General features: G+C 26.3%; 1 protein-coding gene across 1 annotated transcript in view; it reads right to left on the bottom strand.

Moving 5' to 3' along the window:
* The window catches only part of LOC136984012 (tyrosine-protein phosphatase Lar-like), a 197,448-nt gene that overhangs the window by 4,293 nt on the left and 170,992 nt on the right, over positions 1 to 22,163 (bottom strand). The window contains 17 exon segments of the mRNA XM_067280920.1: positions 1,602 to 1,695; positions 4,110 to 4,395; positions 4,472 to 4,629; positions 4,723 to 4,836; positions 5,074 to 5,379; positions 6,639 to 6,888; positions 7,211 to 7,428; positions 7,498 to 7,680; positions 7,834 to 8,003; positions 10,117 to 10,333; positions 12,689 to 12,783; positions 12,945 to 13,131; positions 14,344 to 14,551; positions 16,869 to 17,055; positions 17,180 to 17,272; positions 17,357 to 17,554; positions 18,348 to 18,659. Of these exon segments, the coding sequence (XP_067137021.1) occupies positions 1,602 to 1,695; positions 4,110 to 4,395; positions 4,472 to 4,629; positions 4,723 to 4,836; positions 5,074 to 5,379; positions 6,639 to 6,888; positions 7,211 to 7,428; positions 7,498 to 7,680; positions 7,834 to 8,003; positions 10,117 to 10,333; positions 12,689 to 12,783; positions 12,945 to 13,131; positions 14,344 to 14,551; positions 16,869 to 17,055; positions 17,180 to 17,272; positions 17,357 to 17,554; positions 18,348 to 18,659 (3,276 nt within the window).

Below are 22,163 nucleotides of genomic sequence, written 5' to 3'. Positions count from 1 at the left end.
TAAAAACACGTATGCCTGTGTTGGCTGTTATAGCATCAGGTCATACATAGTTTGCTTAGCCTTTGAGATTTGTTATTTGTCTTTAAAATTGATCAAAAGGCCTTGGCAGTTTGCTTTAAAAATCTCTAATGCCTCCAAATTCTTAAGTTGGCTTATATGACTACTGCCTTAGCCATATATGCCAGTGAAAACGAGGTTACACCCGAACTACAACAAGCTATCATAATCTGGCAAACTAGTCATATAAGCCAACTTAAGAATTTGGAGGCATTAGAGATTTTTAAAGCAAACTGCCAAGGCCTTTTGATCAATTTTAAAGACAAATAACAAATCTCAAAGGCGTGGCAAACTATGTATGACCCAACGCTATAACAGTCAACATAGGCACACACATCTAAAAAAAATTAAATTCAAAAATAGAATACGTCAGAATGGAATGGAACACAAATCACACCAAAAGAAATATTTTTTTTTTAGAACTCTGCCTGAAGAAGGTCCTAAGGTGGATCACATTTTGTTACATAATATTAAATTTAAAAAAATTTTTATTTTGGAATGTATTTTTTACTTTAAATTCAAAATTACAACAGTATTTCATAGATTAATTTGCAACAAAAAACTAATAATTGTTTTTAATAAACTATTTTTTCATTATTTCTTATCATTTATATGTAATAAATTTCTCTGCCTTACCCTTTTTAGTATTGTATTAGAATTAAAATAAATACATAAATAAAAAGATACCTTTAATAATTTTACTTTATTTCATAACAAATGTCATTAATTATTTTAAAAATCTGCCAACGAGTTGCTTAACTTTCCTGATAGTACTTAAAATTTTGGTGGCACCCTCTGTTATATTTTATTTAATTAAAAAATATAAAAAGTTTTTTATTATAAAATGGCAAAAACCTTATTATGAAGTTAGGAATGAGTTTTATAAAAATTGTAAATGCTAATGAGTAAAATCATCATTAAGTTTGACCCTACTCAAAAATATGACACACTGCCCCTTTATCTCCCAACCCCTCAACCTTTAACAACCAAAATTTAATAGCATCAATCCCCCTAATATGCAAACCTCCCTGCAAAATTTCAGAAATTTTTGACTAAAAGCATAAGAGTTATTAGGCTTCAAAGAGGATGAACAAAATTGTGTCCTCACCACACACGCTAACATCCATACAATAATCCAGAAAAAATAAGGTTTTTTTTTTCATTTCTCAATGTTTCAAGGTTCCCAGAGTTCAAAAATGTAAGTCTTGAGGAGACATTTTTTGACCGATTGTTATATATTACAGAGGAAAAGTAAAAAAATCATTTCAGCTAATTGACATACCACTGTATTGTATTTAGAGAAAATAAACAAATTCTGTGAAAATGTCAAAGTATAATAATATAAATTGTTGCACCTAAAGAAGATTATATTTATTAATTTCAAAAGATAATTTATTAATTAATATTTATTGTTGTTAAGTGTAAAAGCTTAAAATCTTGGAATAAAAAACTATTTAATAAATCAAATTTAATTTAGATGATAATCTATATAGAGCAATAAAATAATATAGAATAATTAATTTTATTTACTAATAAATACTTACATGGCAATATATTCATCAGTCTGTTTTTAAATTTGTTAACAGGTAAATTGGCACTTACAAATTTATTAGGTTGACTTTTCATGGATGCTAATTTCTAAGTTAAAAATAAAATTTCATTATAATTGAAATACAGGAAAGTTTGGTATTTGAATTTTATTAATTAAAAATTATGATAAATATTTTACATTTTTTGAGACACCATATTGCACATAATGTGCAATTTTATTGGTACTGTATCCAATGTAAAAACTGGAACTTTCCAAATAATTCTTTGAATGAAAATTACATTGAGTTTTAGGAATTTTTAACTTGTTTACTGTACAAGATGGTTTTTTATTGTTGATTTACATAAAATCAAATAAAAATTGCTGTAGAGAATGTGTATCAGCCAACAGATGAAGGGCACCAGCCCAAAACATGTATTGGTAATTGAAACAATTAATTTACAGACTGCAAAGTACATTAGAAAAATAAAGTGAAAGAGAAAAAGTCTGGTGTCTAGTGTCAACACTTCACAGTGTTTCAAAAAATATAACATTAAGAAGGGCAGGTTTTAAACACAGAGAAGAGATTATGATAAATACAAAAACTAAATGTAGGATTCAATATAAATTTTGTTGTTAACTATTCAAATTTGTAATTTTTAATTTATACATACAGTAAAACCTCGTTATTTCAATATTGGATAATTCAAAGTATCACATAATTTGAAGTCAAGTCTAGTCCCCAGCCAAGAAAATAGGATTTTGCATATATTTTAGTTCAGATAATTCAAAATACACATACAATGAAATTTGAAGTCATTATGTGACCTGATTTCAAATTAAACAATATTTTTGCAGGCAATCTTCCATAATATTAATGTGTTTATAAGAAAGTTTCCACCAATTATATATTGATGATTTATCAGATGTCAGTTCAAGGTCATTTGGACATCATATATGTTGCCAATGAAGAAAGAATTTCTTTTCTTTTTTTTTTTAATGGAAGAAATCTGTTTGGAATTATTGAAGCAATACATTTTTGCAAAAAATGCCCAAAATAATTAAATGCCAAAGTCCATTTAATACACATTTGTACTCATGATACTTATAGCTTTAGCCTTTAATAGAGCTTGTTTTTATCAGATCACATGATTTTCATAATCTCAAACTCAAGTCACTGAATTCTTCATAGAACTAACCACTGGTCCTCTTGATGAATTTGCAAGTAATTCTTATTGAAGCACTTAAGCTTCCTTTGAATGTAGTTTTGTTTTCATTAAGTACACACCAACTGACAAATTTTTCAAAATAGCCTAAATTACTAAGAAAAAACTCATAATATTAATGCATTTGTAAATGAACAAGTGAAATTATATAAGATAATGTCAATTTTATTCAATAATTACAAAAAACTTTGGATAATTCAAACCCTTGTTTTTTTTTGGTCCCTTGAGTTTCAAAACAAGGTTTTACTGTAATGTAATATAATATAATATAATATAATATAATAAACACAATTTTATCTTGAATTGAATGCCAATTTATCTAGAACTGTAATAACTATTACTACTGTTTTTTAAATAAAAAAATGTCCAGAAATGAAAGTGATTTTACATAAACTGTATTTCATGTTGAAATATTTAACAGATAATAATAATAACTTGATTAATTCAAGTTTATTATTAATGTAAGAAATATCTTACATTAAGCTAATTTAGTTAGTTAATTAATTTTTAAATAATTCTCTAATATACTTTGATAATACAATAGTTATGAAGTTGCTTTTCTGCAATATATAACTTGAAAGAAGGATAGAAGTTATAAATCATCAAATTTATAAAAATGAAAATGTTTTGAATGTCAGAGCCAAATGATTGCTGTAATGTATTGGGTTATTTTTCTGCTACTATTAATAATTAAATTTTTAAGTACTCTGATTAATAACATCAAGTTTTGAGATGTTTATAGATGTTTCGAATACATAAAAATTGAAGTAATTTTTAAAAAATAATAATAATCTAATATTAACATATTAAATCACTAAAAGACTAATGTTTAACAAACTTTGAGTCAAAAAATTTATTTGATAAGTCTTGATAAATATTTAATCCATCTTATCTTCAAATTCAGCCAAAATATATTATTCAAATAAAGAATAATATATAGGGGGATGAAGAATTTTCCTAACTATCCTTTGGATGATAAGCTCTCAACTTATGAATTCGATCACAACTTTCCCACACTCAATATTTGACAACAGGTATAATTTTATTTCAAAATATGTTTCTGTGAACCTTGGAATAGAAAGGGATGTCTGTCTAGAGAATTTAAAGAATTATTAAAATTTTAAACTCCTTACCTATAACTCTACATTACCCTATACAGTACAGTACTTTAATTTGTTTCCTATGCTTAGAACCCAAGGTTTATTTTTAACAACACCTCATTTCCAGGGTTTATTCAAAGACTAGGGTTTGAATGAGAAAATATGGTATAAAAAAAATTCAAATCTGATAAAATATACCTTAAATTCTGTTTCCATTCCTGTACATGTATCACCTGGAATAATCTGTAATAAATGTTGTATATGTCCATATAAATTTCCTGCAGGAATTTCTGTATTTCCTGCTATCACAGCTTCAAGTACAGCATCATGAATAAAAATATATTGATCTTCAGTCTGAACCATATAATTACGTTGTGCTCTTAAACATGTTACATGTCCATATATATCTACAGTATTTTCATGCTTTAACCTTTCTAGCATTGAATCAATGACAATGAAACAGCCTGTTCTTCCAACTCCAGCACTACATTCACATATTAAAAGATTATTAGTATTATTAGATCTGATTAATTTTAAAATAAAATTAATTTTGTACTAACCTACAATGTACAACCATTGGTCCAGCATCAGCTGGATTCATTACTCTTACTCTTCGTAAAAACATTAAAAATGGTGTTGGATGATCTGGAACACCATGATCAGGCCACGCCGTAAACTGAAATTGGCGAACTTCTCTTTTCTCAGTTGGGTAGCCTATCTTTATAACCAAAATTGAAAATTATAGAAATTAAGGCATTACTTATCAAATTTATTATATTTTAAAACTTAAATTGTTGCATCATCAATTTACCCTTTGTAAATGAAATGTTCGAATACAATATGTAGCAACTTCTTGAATGTCAATGTGGGTGACTTGAATAACTCCATATGTTTCAGTTCCCCGTGTTGGCCAATATTGATCACACTAAAAATTTATTCATAAAATTTATAAATCTTTGTTTAAATAAATTATCAAAAGATATATATATATAATTAAAATTTAAAAGACCTAATAGAATAAGATTTATTAATGCATATATTTCATTCTTCAGTATACAAATTTTTTATTTAAAAATATTTGACTACATTTTTTAATAAATCATTTGTCTGATTACAAAATAATTATATATATATGGAATGTTATAAAAATTAATTATTTTACCTTTATCCTTGTTCTTTCTTCTAACTTTGTCATCATAACAATTGTTGCACTATGTTGTTCCCAAACCATTCTCCAAAAATCTCCAAAAGTTTCTGGCAAAGGACCTTGAGTAGCAATATACGCATTTTGTTTTCTATATCCATCACAATAATTAGCATTTAAATAATCAGAACCTTGAACATTATCTAATGGTTGCAATACTACTCTACTATGATCATAGGCAATAACATTAGCATAACGATTCTTGGGCTTATTGACTTCAAAATTTGAATTTTCCCATGTAAACTGTTGACCAGGTTCAATAGACTAAATATAAAAAAAGTCATTTTTAAACATGTTATATACACACACAATAATAAGGATTATTATTATTATTATAGTAACTTAATATGATGATTATTATTAATTTAGTGACTAAAATATTCATTAAATAATTTTAAAGTTGTGAGCTTCTGAAGATAATTTTTAAAATATTTATTTTTTGCATACTGCAACATCTAATAAAGCAATTCTGGCTAAAATTTATTGACACTAAGAAGAAAAATGCATATTTTTCTTCTTTATTAATACCAGTTTCAATTAAGTGAACAGTATTATCTATTTCTAATAACAACAGTTTATTAAATTGTTATTAATGATAGCATTATCTACTGTAAATGCTAACAGTTAATAGTAATAGTAATTTTAGTGACTGACCAAAATTTAACAGAAATATCATCTCCATAAAGACAAATGCTAATGTTCTAAGATAAAGGTGCCAAAACTCCCATTCCTGGGCCAAATCTGACCCACAACATATCTGACACACAAATTATAGAAATGGGGCTATTTTATATACATACTAGCAGGTAGACCCGGCATTGCTCGAGCAAAAGTAACGATAGCGAAGATTAAGATGATTACGTTATAGTCAACGTTACCTGTTTTCACAGAATGCAAGAATTGGCTGTTTCCAGACTAATTAGAGAATTTTTAGATGGTCTAAAAATATGTTCGATATCCCGCAAAAACAAAAAAACTGCATCTGCGTCTTGCACGTCACTTTCTCTTAACAATTCCATTGTTGATGGAAGTGTTAAGCCTTAATCCTGTCCCTCCTCCCCGTGGAGAGGAATTTCGAAAAATCCCTTCTTAGTGTGCATTCTCGTGACGTACCCTAACTGTTTACCAACTTTCAACTTGTAACCGTTTGGGCTCTGTGCTTATTATTATTATTATCAACTTGTCTTGATTATATATATAGATATATGTATGGAATTTATAAAATATTTGCGGCTTGCCTATGTACGACTTATGCACAATTTGACCTGCCAATTGAAAAGTTTGGCACCACTATTCTAAGATTAGAATAATAATAAAATTTTTTCATAAAAAAATGTTTCCATATTATGGACCTTCAGTAATATGAGAAATGCAGCCATGCAAACAATTATTTAAAAATGGCCAAGTCCAAATTAATTAAGTTTTAATTTTTTTGTCTTTCTCCATATCTACATATAAAAATATACAGAAATTCTTTGTTTTGACATACAAAAACATAACAAAAAAAATTATAATTTGTTTACCTCATATTCTTGTGAAAATTTCATATTATCATTAGCTTTTAACCTCTCAATATGATTTGATAACTCAGTAATAGGAATGGGTGGATGATTAATCATTCCAGGTGTTTGATAATTTAGTCTTCGCATTTCTACTGGATCAGTTGGATGTGAAGTAACATCTCTTTCTGTAGTATTCATTAAAAGTTTCATAGTTGTTTCACCTCCCGGCATTTTTGCTAATTGTCGTCGTCTAGAGAAGGCAGGGAAATTCCTGTAACAATGCACTTATACAATATATCTAACAAAAACTACAGAAATAAAAATAACATTTATTTGAAAATAAAACAAAGAAAGAATTCATTTATATGTTCCTATTCTCATAAAATAAAATATAAAAATTCAATAATTTTCAATGCAGATTAAATAGTAGTATCACTAGTGAATAATGATTACTCAAAGTTATTCTTTTGAAAATAAAAAGTAAAATTATATATAAATATTAGTTTTAAATAAAAACAGAAAAAATAATGTAAAATAAAAAAAAAAATTCAGATATTATAAATTACATTTTTAAATTTTCTATGTAAACCAACCTTCTAATAATAATCAAAACAACAATACAAAATGTGATCAAAATTATTGCAATAATTGGTCCTATAATCCAAATAATTCCAGCCTCACTTGTACTGTAACCAATATGAGATACATCAGGTGTATCAGGAGAGCTTGAATCTGAAGCTGGTGCTCTACCTGATGTTGGTGACATATTCAAACTAAGAATATCAGAAAATGGACTACTTGTATATAAACTCTGAAAATAAATAACAAATATCATTTTTTTTTGAAATTATAATATATAAATAATTTATTGAAGACTAACTTTTTGTGGTGTATCAACTACAGCACGCACAAATATTTTATATTCTTCTCTTAATAACAAAAGTCTATTAACAAATCCCATGTACTCTTTTCCATCACCCAAAATAAATTCTTTGGGCATATTATGACGTAAAAATTTTGCTGCAATATATGGACCAGACTGATCCAGGGGAGTTTCTGTTAACTGAAAAATAGAATTTTATATTGTTAATTCTTTAAAGTCTTGGGGAAATCAAACTAATACATATATATATATATATATAAAATACTAACTAGTATTAATTATAATCATTTCTACAACAAAAATAACAATAATATAAAATGTAAAAAGTTTTACCTCATCTATAGTATAATGATCAGGATCTTTAGTAACATATTCCAAAGGAACTACAGCCAGATAATAATGACTAATGGGACCATATTCTTCAGAGGCTTGAGGTAATATAACTTTGATTTCTTTGAGATTAACAACTCCAAAAGAATCAGGTTTCACCATAGGTTTTGGTGCTTAAAATAAATTTTTAATTCTTTTATATTGACATTTAATTTAAATTACAAGATTAGAAACTTTAAATTTATTATTTATTAATTTGTCAAATTAAAATGCTATTCCTTAAGAAAAATTATATCTTCAAAAAAATCTTTTGAATGTTTTTTTAAATGTTCAGAAGATTCTGTGGTTAAAAAAAGTATAAATCTTCTTATGGAGAAAGTTTCTAATTTAAAGAAACAGGATTTTGTAAGGTTCTGTTGAATTAAACTCTGTGGTAAAAAAAATGTGATTTTCTTTTTCTGTCAAGTATCTTGTCGTGATATTTGAAGCCAATTATTTTATGGATCCACTATTTAGAAATAAAAGTAATTGTTATTACTTGATTTCCAGAGTACTTTTAATAAAATTTTGAAATGACTACAAATTTTGTACTCTCTTTGAACTTATACTATGACTGTTTAACAAGCATTAGACCTAAATTACACAAATTATCTTTTCTATATTAAATGATGTGACAGACATGTTTTCAATAGGCTATAAAGGAGTGTTATCTTAATTCAACTTTAAAACAAACTTTGAGTTTCATTTTTCACTCATTGATTTAAGATGATTCCATTTTCAGATGCCAATTAAGGCATCTGAAAATGGAAAGCTTTTGGTCTCAGATAATAATGAAAATGAAATAATGAAAATGGAAAGCTTTGGTCTAATCTAATAGATAATTTAAAACTACCACAAAAGTTATGCAAACATTTAGACAAAAGTTAGTTAATCCACTTAATGATTCTCCACTATATTTATCATCAATTAGTATGTTTAATATGATAGCTATCTTTCTGGTATCTGTATTGCTGCTGATATTCAAGATACATTAAAATCATATTATTATTTGATCTTTTCTTGACATTGTTTTTATTTAGGAGAAAGTAACACTATAATCACTTATATGACAATATCAATAATGATCTCAGATAGGCAAAATGAAAGCATTAGTTTTGTGGTTTTTTACTGTTTATCAAATTAAACTTATACTTATTTGTACAAAGAATTAGTAATTTTCATTAAAAATTGGAAAGTTATTGAAACAACACTTTATCACTTTCATCATCAATACTTTTCATTATTGTTATTCCTGTTTTCTATTTCATTGCCTCCTTGAACAGTACATCATCCTGTTTTGTCCAAGTTGTTGGTAACATTACATTTCTTAAAACCCTTTATAATTGTGTCTTCACCAACAACCTTTCATAATTCTACTGTTGTTCAAATTTTTACTCATGCACTTGATTATGAGAATTAGTATGTATTCAATTATATTTCTTTCTTTCAAAATTACTTTAGTTGTAAATAGAAATATAATTTTTTTGAATTTGTAAGTCTGGGAATCAATCGACATAAATAAATTTTTAAATGTTTTATAAAATTACTAAGAACACAATCAAAGTTTAGAAAAACTAATTAGAAAATTGTACTCAAAAAGTTTGTTTAATAGAAAGAAATATATGCATTAAACACTTAAGTTACAGTTTGTCACTTATAATGTATTACTTCTTTTTTGTTGATATCTATAAAAATTAAATAAATAAAATTTATAGAGCAAAATCAGCACAATCTCCTATACACCAGGTATTAAGCTTCCATGTATGTTTCATGTGGAAATTATGTATTCAAACTATTATGTAGTTTAGTTTAGCTGATTGTTCAAAAACAATTGATGAATCAATTATTTACAATTGTGCCAAACACTTAATTCCTACAAATACTTTGTGGGCTGCAGCATAATAGGTCACAACTTGATTGTTTAGCAATGCTAAAAGTCAGCCAACACATCAAATTTTAGCACCAGTTTAAGTCTATATAAAATGTACCACAAACAGTCATAATTGAAAAACTTTAATTAGACTTGAATATAAATTGAGACACTAATATAGGTCAAGAGCAACTTTTTGTCCTTTTAAAACTGGTAAAAAACATTCATTCAGGCCAATATGTTGTGTGTGTGTGTGTGTGTGTGTGTGTATTTTTTTTAATTGCAATTTAAAAGTATTTATATTGTTTGTTTATTTTTTTATTTTAAAAATTAATTTGTATTGACATCTTGAGAGTTAATAAAAGTTGAATACATACCAGCCATTGAAGTTGTAACAGTAATTTTAGCAGCTGGTCTGAAACTTTCATCTGCAGGAATGGCAGTAATATTAACTTCATAACTAGTAAATGGCATTAATGTTTTTACGGTAAATTCTGTAACATCATTTTCTACATCAATAATTTCAGGTGGAATTGGTAATTGTTGCAAAGTTCCACGACTATCAAAAAATTCTTTATGAGCACCATAAGAAATCTGGAAAATATTAACAGTCAAATTTATAAATTTATGCTGTAGATGGTAATGAGGATTGATTTTACTTAACCAGAAATATAGTTCTCTTTTTATCTGGAACAAATAAGTTAATATAAATAACTAATATTATATGACTATATAATTCGATGGTGTCAAAGCCTTTTATTTAGATAACACTGAATGTTGTTCAATCAGAAGTATTTATCATCAATTAGTATGTTTAATATGATAGCTATCTTTCTAGTATCTGTATTGCTGCTGATATTCAAGATACATTAAAATCATATTATTATTTGATCTTTTCTTGACATTGTTTTTATTTAGGAGAAAGTAACACTATAATCACTTATATAAAAGCAAAATAAGCTTGTATACAAAAGCAAAATAAGCTATATTATTATTTTTTTTTAAATGTGTAAATTAACTTTTAAGCCTTTTAAATAGTTAAGAAAAAAAGAGAGGCAAATACAATAATCTGAAATGCAAAACTATTGATACACACAAAAATATTTTAAGAAAATACAAGAATTTTACAAATTAATTGAAAATTACTGATAATTGATATATGGATTGGAATATGGCTTTTAAAGCAAAGAACTGGAAAATAAACTTTAAAATGCTAATACAATATTTTAAATATTATTGCTAAATATAATAAATACTGATCTAGTAATAGTCTCTTTAATCCGAAAATATTGACGGTAGACTGCCTCACAGCTTATCAGGTTCCAAAAAACTCCTTTATTGCTTTTTTACAAATGCATTTCAGATCAGTATTACTTTTTCTGACCCCTCTTCAGTGCTATAAAACAAAATCTATATATTAACAAAACTAACACGAGCAGAAAAAAGAAACACTTGTAAAAAACCGTTTTTCAATACCTTAAGTTCTTCATATACTCCTTAACACTTATACAGTACTTTCGAGTTCTGTTTACATTCCCTTCTAAAATACGGTTATTTTCTCTTGTAACAGTGCACTAGAGCAATACTACAAGTAATTACAAAGTAACTTATTTTTTAACATAAATTTCCAAAGTGTTAATTAGATGTTATACTTTGTAATTACTTGTAGTATTGCTCTAGTGCACTGTTACAAGAGAAAATAACCGTATTTTAGAAGGGAATGTAAACAGAACTCGAAAGTACTGTATAAGTGTTAAGGAGTATATGAAGAACTTAAGGTATTGAAAAACGGTTTTTTACAAGTGTTTCTTCTTTTTTCTGCTCGTGTTAGTTTTGTTAATATATAGATTTTGTTTTATAGCACTGAAGAGGGGTCAGAAAAAATAATACTGATCCGAAATGCATTTGTAAAAAAGCAATAAAGGAGTTTTTTGGAACCTGTTAAGCTGTGAGGCAGTCTACCGTCAATATTTTTCGGATTAAAGAGACTATTACTAGATCAACATATAATACAGCTACCATAGGAAACTTAACTAATTTTTCTGTATAGTATTTATTATTTTTATAAAATAATATTTATGATTTATTTTATTTGCATTATAACAAGAGTAAAAGCTACAAATAAATTTCTTCTTGTCCTTACTATTTGGTTTAAATTTTTGTCACATCTTTAACAGTTAAATTTAAGGACTTAAACATTTTTCAAAAAATGGTGTGGCAAGTAAAAAACATGAGACCAATGTTTGTTATGTTACTTTTATTTGATTAAAAATGCATTTTGGACTATTATCTCCCTTTTCATTTTAATTTTGTTTGTAAAACACTGCATTCATTTCTTTCAGGTTTTACTTTACTATATAATATTTGTAATATTATATTTTATGTAAAAAATATAATTGTAATGACTTTTTAAAAATAAACTGTATTAACTTAAAAACCTGTAAATCTGAAAGAAATGAATGTCATGTTTTACAAACAAGATTAAAATGAGAAAGATAACAGTCCAAAATGCATTTTTAATCAAATAAAAGTAGCATGGCAAACATTGGTCTTTTCTCAATATGTAATTGGTTCAAATACCATTATTTTCTAGGAATTATTTCACCCAGATACATTTCAAAAATTACAACATTTCCTTCCTCAGTGAGTTTTTTTTTACACCTTGTTAAGCTTGTATTAAACACTTTTTCAATACCCTCTCACAATTTCTCAATTTTTCCACCATTCTGGCTACTTTTTTTTTTAATCTCAAGAAGAAACAAATAGAAGCAAAGCAGATTGTTCCCTTGTTTTCTTTTTAAACACTTTCCAAAAATTGGTGCAATAAGTTCTTAAATTTAACTGTTATAGATGTGATAAAAATTTAGATTAAAAGCTATTATATATTTATTGTTTCATCTTTTTCTTAAAATTTATATTCTTTGAATGTATGTTCCAAATTTATATCACCTGATATTTAATAGGATCTAATTTTGTAGGTCTTCTCCATGACAGAGTCATTGTGTGAGTTGTTACACCTTGAGCACGTAGTTGAGTTGGAACATCTAGTAAAAAAATATAGAAATCTTTCACTTTTATAATAATTTAAGTTTACAAATAACAATAGTATTAAATCTTGTTTTTATAACTATTAATGGCATCAGTTTAATATTTTGGCATTAAAAATAAATTAAAAAGTTGTTACTTAAAATCAAACAGTTTTTACCAGTTGGTGATACACGAACTGTAATGAGTTCTGACAGACGTCCCAGTCCAATCTGAGTAACTGCAGCAACACGTACAGCATAAACTGCATGGCTTTCAAGACCAATCAGCTCTGCTGACCATGTTAATGGTACTTGTTTACTACTCCATTTATCTAAATCCTCAACAGCTTCTTGGGTATAAAGTACCTAAAAATATCAATCATATTAGTATAATTTCATAGTTTAATTTGCAAAGGTGTGGAAAAACAATTTGAATATATAGGGTGACAGACCACCCGTATACCCTTTTTAAAATGAAGGGAAGCAAGTTTCATCAAAAATCCTAAAAATTTTGATAAGTAAATCAGATACACACTATTGAATGGTGATATTTTCAATTTCTGTACTGGCTGGAAATGGGTTATCCAGACCAAAAGTCAAAGTTTTTAAATGGAATATGACTTTTTTTAGATTCATAATAAACTCAAAAAAAAAGACAATTTTATCTTGAACATTTTTTCAGTAAACACCTCCACTGATCATAAAATGTTCTTGAAAGTGATACACACAGAAAAATGATACTGAACAAGCAATTGTTTATTGTGACATTGTCACAATGCTGGGCTGCAATTTTTAATTGTATTTTTAATTTATTTCATTTAAAATATATGCTCTCCACCTCATACTAGTACTGTAGTGTCTTGTCCCTGTACATCATACTTTTCTTTAATAACAGAATCATGCTGGTCATTTATTAACTCCTTTCAGGGGAAAATTTTGAATTGAAATAACATAACTTCCAGTTTGCATCGAAGTTCATATATAGTTAATTGGGGGCCCCTAAGGTATCTGGTCTTGTCTTCCATCTATCTAACTCTGTCTGTCTTTCCTTAATCTCAAGAACAGACAGGTGACAGTGAGAATTTATGGTATTTATGGTCTACAATTTTTTCAAATTGCAGCCCAATGAAGATACTTCCTTATTTTCATTTTATTTATGTTAGAAAATATTTTTATTAGAATACTACCAGTTTAGGCAAAACATAATAAAAATGTTGGCATAATAATCATATTTAATTGTTGCCAAACTGATTTTAACAATTATTCAATCAAAATCTCTTGCTTAAAGAACTTCATGGAACATGGCTACATAGATCACTGTGACATCTTGATAGACATGTAACTGAAAATGAAAATTTATTTGAAATGAAAATGTAAACATGAGCATAATGTGTACCTGATTTACTTATCAAAATTTTTAGTATTTTTAATTCTGCTTACTTCCCCTCATTTTAAAAGAGGTGTACTGGTGGTCTCTGTCATAGTTCCGTACACAAAGTTTTTATTTAATACATTTTAAGTAAAATATTAATAGAAGAGAATATTCTATTTAAACTGTAAAATATATCAAAATTTTACCTGATAGCCTAATATATCAAGAAAGTAAGGAACTTCATCCCACCAAACTTCTACTGACTGTTCTGATGTTGCCATTGCTTGAACATTTGTCGGAGCTGGTGGTACGTCACCAGGAGTATTTAAGTTTAAACGGTTGCTCCAAGGTCCTGGTCCTTTTGCTGTGTAAGCTCGGACTCTAAAAACATATTCTGTGTTTTCATCCAATGAACTGCAAAATACAAAAGAGAAAATGAATGTACGGTGAAATGCTTGTATAACAAAATTGAAGGGATCATCAAAATATTTTCATTATACTGAAATTTCATTATATCAAAATACAGTCTAAAATGCAAGGAAAAAATAAATTTATTGATAATAAAAATAAAATAAAAAAATCACATTTTGAAGTAATAAGTTTTTACTACAGATTAATATTTATTCTATATTTAATATAACTTACATTCTGAAAGTGTGAAATTTGATTCCATATTAATACTAATAGATATATTTTGATAAAGTTTTTAAATGAAATTTATCAGAAGAAAACGGCTAAAATAATGCTATAGTAGTACCGATTAGTTGGAATCCTGCCTAATTGTTATTTCTACTTGAAGCCTTTATTTTCTGTTAAAAGTAGTTTAATTTTTGTGTGTGTTGTTTCTTTAATCAAAGTTTTTTTGATAAAATCCAGTACTGTGACACAACATTCCAGCAGCCATCAGGCACATCTTTTTGTCTAATAAATTATTAGATAACATGCAAAAAGAAATTATTTTCTTCCAAAGAAAACTGCTTTTGTTTTTTATTTTTCTCCATTTTTTTTTCTTGTAAACTTGAAAAGAAATAAACCATAGAGTAATAGCATCAAAACAAAACCATAACTAAAGATTAAAATTAGTGTTGTCAGTTGAACTAGACATTAAAATTAATGTTGCCAGATTGTTTATTATTAATGAATGATTTATGCACTTATAAATTTTGTTATAATGAAACTATTCTTTTGTAATGGACAGAATTTTTATTATGCTAAACTGTTAAACTGAAATTTTCATTATAATGGTATTCACTAAACTGAAACATTTTTTCATTGAGCTGAATAGGAAATTGGCAGGGATTCAAGATATATTTTTATACCGAAAATTTTGTTAAACTGGTGTTCATTATACTGACATTTCAGTGATATAAATTTTTTATTATTTTTTATTCTATTTGCTAACTTCACTATTTATCTTTTTATACAGAATAAAAAATTATAAATAAAATTATCCCAGAGATATCACATACTAAATTATAATCAATAATGCAATCCAATCTTAATTTACCAGAAATAAAACTTATTTAAAAGGCCCTAAAATCAGAGACATATTTTGAAATATGCTTTCTTTCAAATTTAACTTTAAAATTTAAGGGAAAATTAATAAAAATTTAATATTTTCAAAAGAAAAAATATTATTTAGTAACATGTAATTTATTCAGTATAAATATAAAGACCATATTTCAAGACAATCTACTTTAGCATATGCAAACAACAAGCTGGCACTGTATTCAAAATTACAATAATATATTATTAAAAGTTTAGTTATTTTATAGTGTCAACTAATTATTTACTTTCCTGTCTGTAGCTTTGATTTAATTTAATACTAAGATCAAGGGCAAATAAACATCTTTTCTTAAATATTTTCGACGACTGTGGTCTATCTATTCATGTGTATCTATTGAACATATTCTACATTTTTGATTTAACATATTTTTATTATTTTTCTTTTTAGTATTACATATTTATTCTTCATTGTCACTTTTTAGAAAGTATACAAATTTTTTTATCATGAATAAATCCAGACAATTGCTTTTATTAGAAATTTCAAAAATATAAAAATTTAAACAGTCTAGAACAATTTCCAACATCAATAGATAATAGGTAAATCAATTTTGTTGAAATGGCAACGTTATTAGGATTGCTATACTTAGCAGAACTATATAAATCAAGTCAAAAATGATTTTGATTTCTGGAAGTCAGATTGTACAGGGACAACTATTTATAATGAAAACAAATAGATTTCAATTCTTTCTGCGAATGTAATTTGATAACAAAAACAATTAGCAGTCTCTTTGGAACAAATGCTATTCTAGTGCACTTGTTGATACCTAAAAATGTTAAATATAAATGAAGAATCACAATATCTTGAGGTTTCAATGTTCATTTTTCTTAGAGTCAGATTAATCTTTTTCCAATTTAATTTTATTGTTTTTAAAATCTTTAATTGACAGAACTAAATTTAATAAAAATGTAAATACAACTTTGCATGTTGTCCTCCTTGTCCAGAACTAAATTTATTTATGGCTTAATCTATAAAAACATCAATTTTCATATACATAGCAAAATACAGAAGATGGAAATGATCTATTGGTATAAAACTAAAATATTTTAAAAAGTAACAAAGCAAACACTATTATGGATACTTAAATTGTATATAAAATATCATTTACAATTATAAATCCATTAGTTTACATCACATTAATTTATAAAATAAGACATAGAATTTTACCTATAAACTTTTCTTGTTTCAGTAGTATTATATTCAATTGGAGATTGATCTGATGATTTATGAAAATGTAATCCATAATGAGTTATTTGTCCATTTCTATATTGTAATAATGGTGGTCCCCAAGTAATCACAATTGTTGTTGGACTTTGAAGTCGATAACTGAAATTTTGAGGTGGAGCAGTAGGAGCTAATAAAAATTAAATTGATATAATAAAAGAATTTTAAAAAGCAGTTTTATTTTATAAATTGTTATAGATATCCAAAAATACATAAAAAATACTAAAAATACAGTAAAAAGTATACTAATATACCTCCTTCAGGTGTTTCAAGAAAAACAACAGCATCTTGTCCCCATCCAATATTATTTCTTCCTGCCAGTCTAAATTCATATTTTGCACCACGGTCTATAAATAATTTTATATTTGATGGAATATTAATTCCTTTATTATCTTAATAAATTATGATATAATTTTTAGTAATGTACAAACCTAAATCAGAAATGGTAGCATGATGATCAAGTGGGTTAATTTCTGTTTCCTCTCTAACATCTCTATCAGTTCGACCATATCGAAGTCTATACATCAATAATGGACCATACACATGTGATGGTCTAGACCACTGAACTTGAACTATTACATTTGGATCATCTTGCATTAACTGAACTGTTAATTCTGGACGTGTAGGTACTTTGTAATAATAGTAATAATAAATTATATTGATTTTTGATCTTCAAGCCGTAAAATAATTAAGTTACAGATTCAGATTTTTATTAACTTTTTCAAATGTATTAAAAATAGATTATTTTAGATAAAAATGTTCTTAGTACAACTATCAAATGTATTAATTACTTTAATATACTACTTAAAATTTTTTAATTTAATATAAAAAAATACTACCATCATATACTAAATATTTATTGCAGATTGTTTGAAATAATCTGAATATATTAAGGTTTAATAATTATAACATTCTATTAATATATAATACTATATTATAAATTCTTTTATTTTATCAATTGGGTTAACTAATTAATTATGAAGTTTGATGTTAAAAATTTTTTCTGATGGTTTCTTTTATCTTTCAAATATTTTAATTTATAGATATATACTTATCGTTTTACAAAAAAGATCATTTCTTTTGATCTTTAAAATGAAATTGATTAAAATTCTACGAACAAAAATATAAATTTCTAGAATCAATGTAATGCTAATAGTATTGATTTCATAATATTTGGTGATTTTTTTCTTTCTTATTTATTTCTTATAATAATATACTCTGAATATTTTTATTTTTTTGCTATTTATATATTAAAAATAAACTTTTATTAAAAAAATATAATTTTTTGGATGATTTTTAAAAGTTTATTACATTCATTGTGATATTAAATCTAAGGAAAAAAAATTATCAAGAAATAGTCTTTCACATTGTTTAATTAAAATATTTTATATACTGTGTATTATTACTAAATGTATTACCTACCACCACCCAATGTTCTAACAGTCTTCACTCTGCTCCGTGTGCCATCACCTTTTCTAGTAACAGCAGCTACTTGTATGGAATATTCTGTATCTGGCTGTAGTCCAGTAACATTATATTCTTCAGCATCCTCATTAGCTACATCGTATCTTCGAGGTTCATTTACTAAATCGCCCTCTTTGGTCACTTCTTGTACATGAATCTGATATCCACGAATTAATCCATTTCGATCTTTATTTGAAGGAGGTTTCCATCTGACATTTATCGATGTACTATTTACAGCAGATACTTTTACCTGCCTTGGTTCTCCGGGAACTATATGTAAGTAAGATAACAATCTTATGCAAAAATTTATATTCATTTATAAAAGAGCACTATTGATTTAATTTATTATAGTATATTTTATGGTTATAATAAATTTAATTTTGAAAGTTAGAAAAGATAAATGTAACATCTTAATTTTCAATTGAGATTATTTAAATTTTTTAAAAAATAACCATTAAAATTTGTAAAACTTAACACAATTTATAACAGATGTCCAAAACAACTTGGATTTTTAAAAAAAAATAAAATTCATTACAATATTTTATATTTTAATAACTCACTCCATTTTTGATTAAAATATAATATAGGAAAATAATTTTATAAGTTTGTATACTTTGTATACTTAAGAAGAAAAATTGTTTTAAACGGTTTTATCTCTATTTCATATGTCAAATAAGCTGCTTAAACCAAATGAATAAAAACAAATAAATAAAATAAGCAATTCATTTATTATATTGTGATTACTATAAGAAATTTGTTTACTTTGAGGCAAATCAGAATTCATTACTGGTAAAGTTACTCAAAGTATAGTGCTTGTTTGTCTACTTTAATTTACTCTTATCAATAATATAATTTTTATTTTCTAAATAACATTAAAAAATATTGCATAAAGATAATACATCTAAAAATGATTATGTTGCTTAAAGAGACAAAACAAGTTGTACTTTTCATATATAAAGCATAACTAACAGTCACAGATAAAATATATATAAATCAATGACTAAATTAATTTACATAAATTAAAAATTAATAATAGATTATAAAATAATTGTAATCTTTTGCTATTAAATGAAAAGTGATATATTAAAATAAATATGTATACATAATGATATTTCTAGATTATTCAATTAGGTTCTCTCATAAACTTTTGCCTGAAAGCATTATTACCTGACACAACAATTTAGAATATAACAAAATAAATTAAACTTGATAAGTATCATATTAAAATTTCTAGGTTTTAAATGTGTCCAATCAAATTGTCTTTTTTTTCCAATTATGCAGAAAGTCTTTATTATGTATTTAATGCAAAACAGAAATACTTCATTTACTAATAATACTGTTAGTTAAAACAATTTTGTGGCACATTTGGTCATGGGGTCATGTATATTTTACATTTAAAATATTAAATTTAATTTGTTTCATTGAAAAGTGATCTATAATTTATTATTGATCTATCTATAATAATATCCATTTAGAAAAAAAAATTTCAAATAGAAAATAAAAACAGAGTAATTGGATTATTGAGAAATATTACAAGCAATTGATATCAGATTTAGAATTTTTTGCCAGTCCTTTTGGCTCTATTAAACAAGAAAAATTATTATAAGATTTAGTATGAAATTTAGACAAGGATTTTATTTTACTCCATTTATTCATATCTTTCCCAAAATTAAAATTATTTTTGCTTCTATCTGCATTATTACAATCCTCATTTAAATCTGATGATGATACTTTTAGTTCTGAAAAACTGTCATAAATAAATAGACTAAGTTTTCATATTAAAATCATCCTTCCCTTAACTTCCAAAACTGCCAACATTCAATTCATCCAATCCATTAACTAGGATCAGTACTAATTTGACAATCAACTTTAAAAAGTTACTAAAAGACAAAATGAAACCCTACACATCTAAAAATACAAATAATAATAATAATAATAAAAATATTGCACTGATGAAAGTAACTATAGAATGAGTTGAAACATAAATAGTCACATGGATGACTATTGTCTTCCAATTGAATCAGATATTTGTTATTCTATTTGTATAATGCACAATGTATAATGTACAGGTATACATCGCCTTACGTCAGTAATTGGTTCCAGGAGAGGCGACGTGAGTCGAAAAATGACATAAGTCAAATTTACTTGTGTAGTTACGACGCAAGTCAAAACTATGGTGGAAAATGCCAATAATGAGCACTTAAAGACCACTAAATAAGACAAACACAGAAACACAAATGTTTCGTTCTCTAGGATTTATAATGATTATATTAACATTTACTGTAAATGTACATATTTTAATATGATTTTATGTGCTTTTAACGCTTTTCTAGTGATATTACGACTTCAATATTTGTGGCGGACGGATGTAAAGTCGAATAAAATGACTTAAACTTGATTTTTATTTTTCCTTATACTTTTTTGACAAACGACGTAACTTGAAACGACGTAACTTGAGGTATACCTATATTTGTATAATGCATTTATCAAAAGAAATATCTAATCAAATAGAAGGAAGAATGTGATGAATCTAATATGAATCCTTGATTCACCACCTTCATCAGTAAGTTTTTTCACGGTTCAAATTTTACTGAAAAATTGTCATCCATGCAACTAACCTAGTGTTTTAAAAATATATCATAACAAGAGTTAAATAACTAAAAATATAATACATTATTCTTCCTGATGATTAGCATGCTGAATATTAAATATCTGTTTAGAAAGTTAGTTTATGAACTAAATAAGTATGATAATTCAGCTAGTAATTACTGTTTACTCATTGTATTTTTTGTGATTATAATAAGCTTCTTGAGAATATATTGGAGTATAGTAACTAAAAACTAAAATCAAAAGTCTTATTTGTCTAAAAAGAAACTTCTAAAGTAAATATTACAACCAGCATAATAATTATAAAAATAGACTATTGCAATACATTTACACTAACATATCGTAATGTTATTTTTAGTAAAACTGTTTGTTATTCCACTAAAAAAATGAAAAAATACTTTATAATTTGAGGGGGAAGTTTAACTAGGTAAATTAAAAATTAGAAACTAAAAAAATGAGTTTAATCTATATATATATATAAATGTTACTGTGAAAGACTGAAATTAGAGAATGTCGATATTCTCCGGTGAATGTTGACACATGCAAAATATGTCTGTGAAAGACTGAATATTTGGTTATATTATTGTACATTCGAACGATCACCGGTGTATGTTGACAAGCACAGATAAACTTTGGTAGAGGTTGAAACGATACCCAAGAAGCCGATGTCAATGGAGAGGCAACAGTCTATCGCCAAATCCTTTGTGGGTAGCCAGAGGTAGGACAAGGCTGTACCTCTTTTTCTGGCAATGGTTTGGTGGAAACCGCCCACTTTGTCACTGGATGGGGTTTTTGTTCTTTTGATCACGAGGTAGGGATCGGTTTGATCTTGATAACAAATTCTCCAGATTTGTTATCAAGATTTCTAACGTGATTGTACTTTCAATATAATGGACGAGTATTTAACCCGATAAAAACGGGCTTTTATTATAATGGACCAATTTCTTCAGCTCTGTGGTGGTCCGTTATATCGAGTTTTTACTGTATATTGACAAACCAAACTGTAGCTGCTATTTTTTAAATGAATAATCATTTAAAAAACAGGAAGTATATTTTGGTTACACACATTCAGTGGCAGATTAGTCCACAGCCTTAAATACAAAAGGTTATGTAGATGGGCCCAATTTTAGGACATCATAAACTAATAAAATTTAATTGTAGCTATAG

The sequence above is a fragment of the Centruroides vittatus genome, unplaced genomic scaffold, assembly GCF_030686945.1.
Source record: "Centruroides vittatus isolate TY-2023 unplaced genomic scaffold, ASM3068694v2 contig_900, whole genome shotgun sequence".
NCBI classification, from domain to species: Eukaryota; Metazoa; Arthropoda; class Arachnida; order Scorpiones; family Buthidae; genus Centruroides; species Centruroides vittatus.
This window is presented reverse-complemented; position numbering and strand designations above follow the sequence as displayed.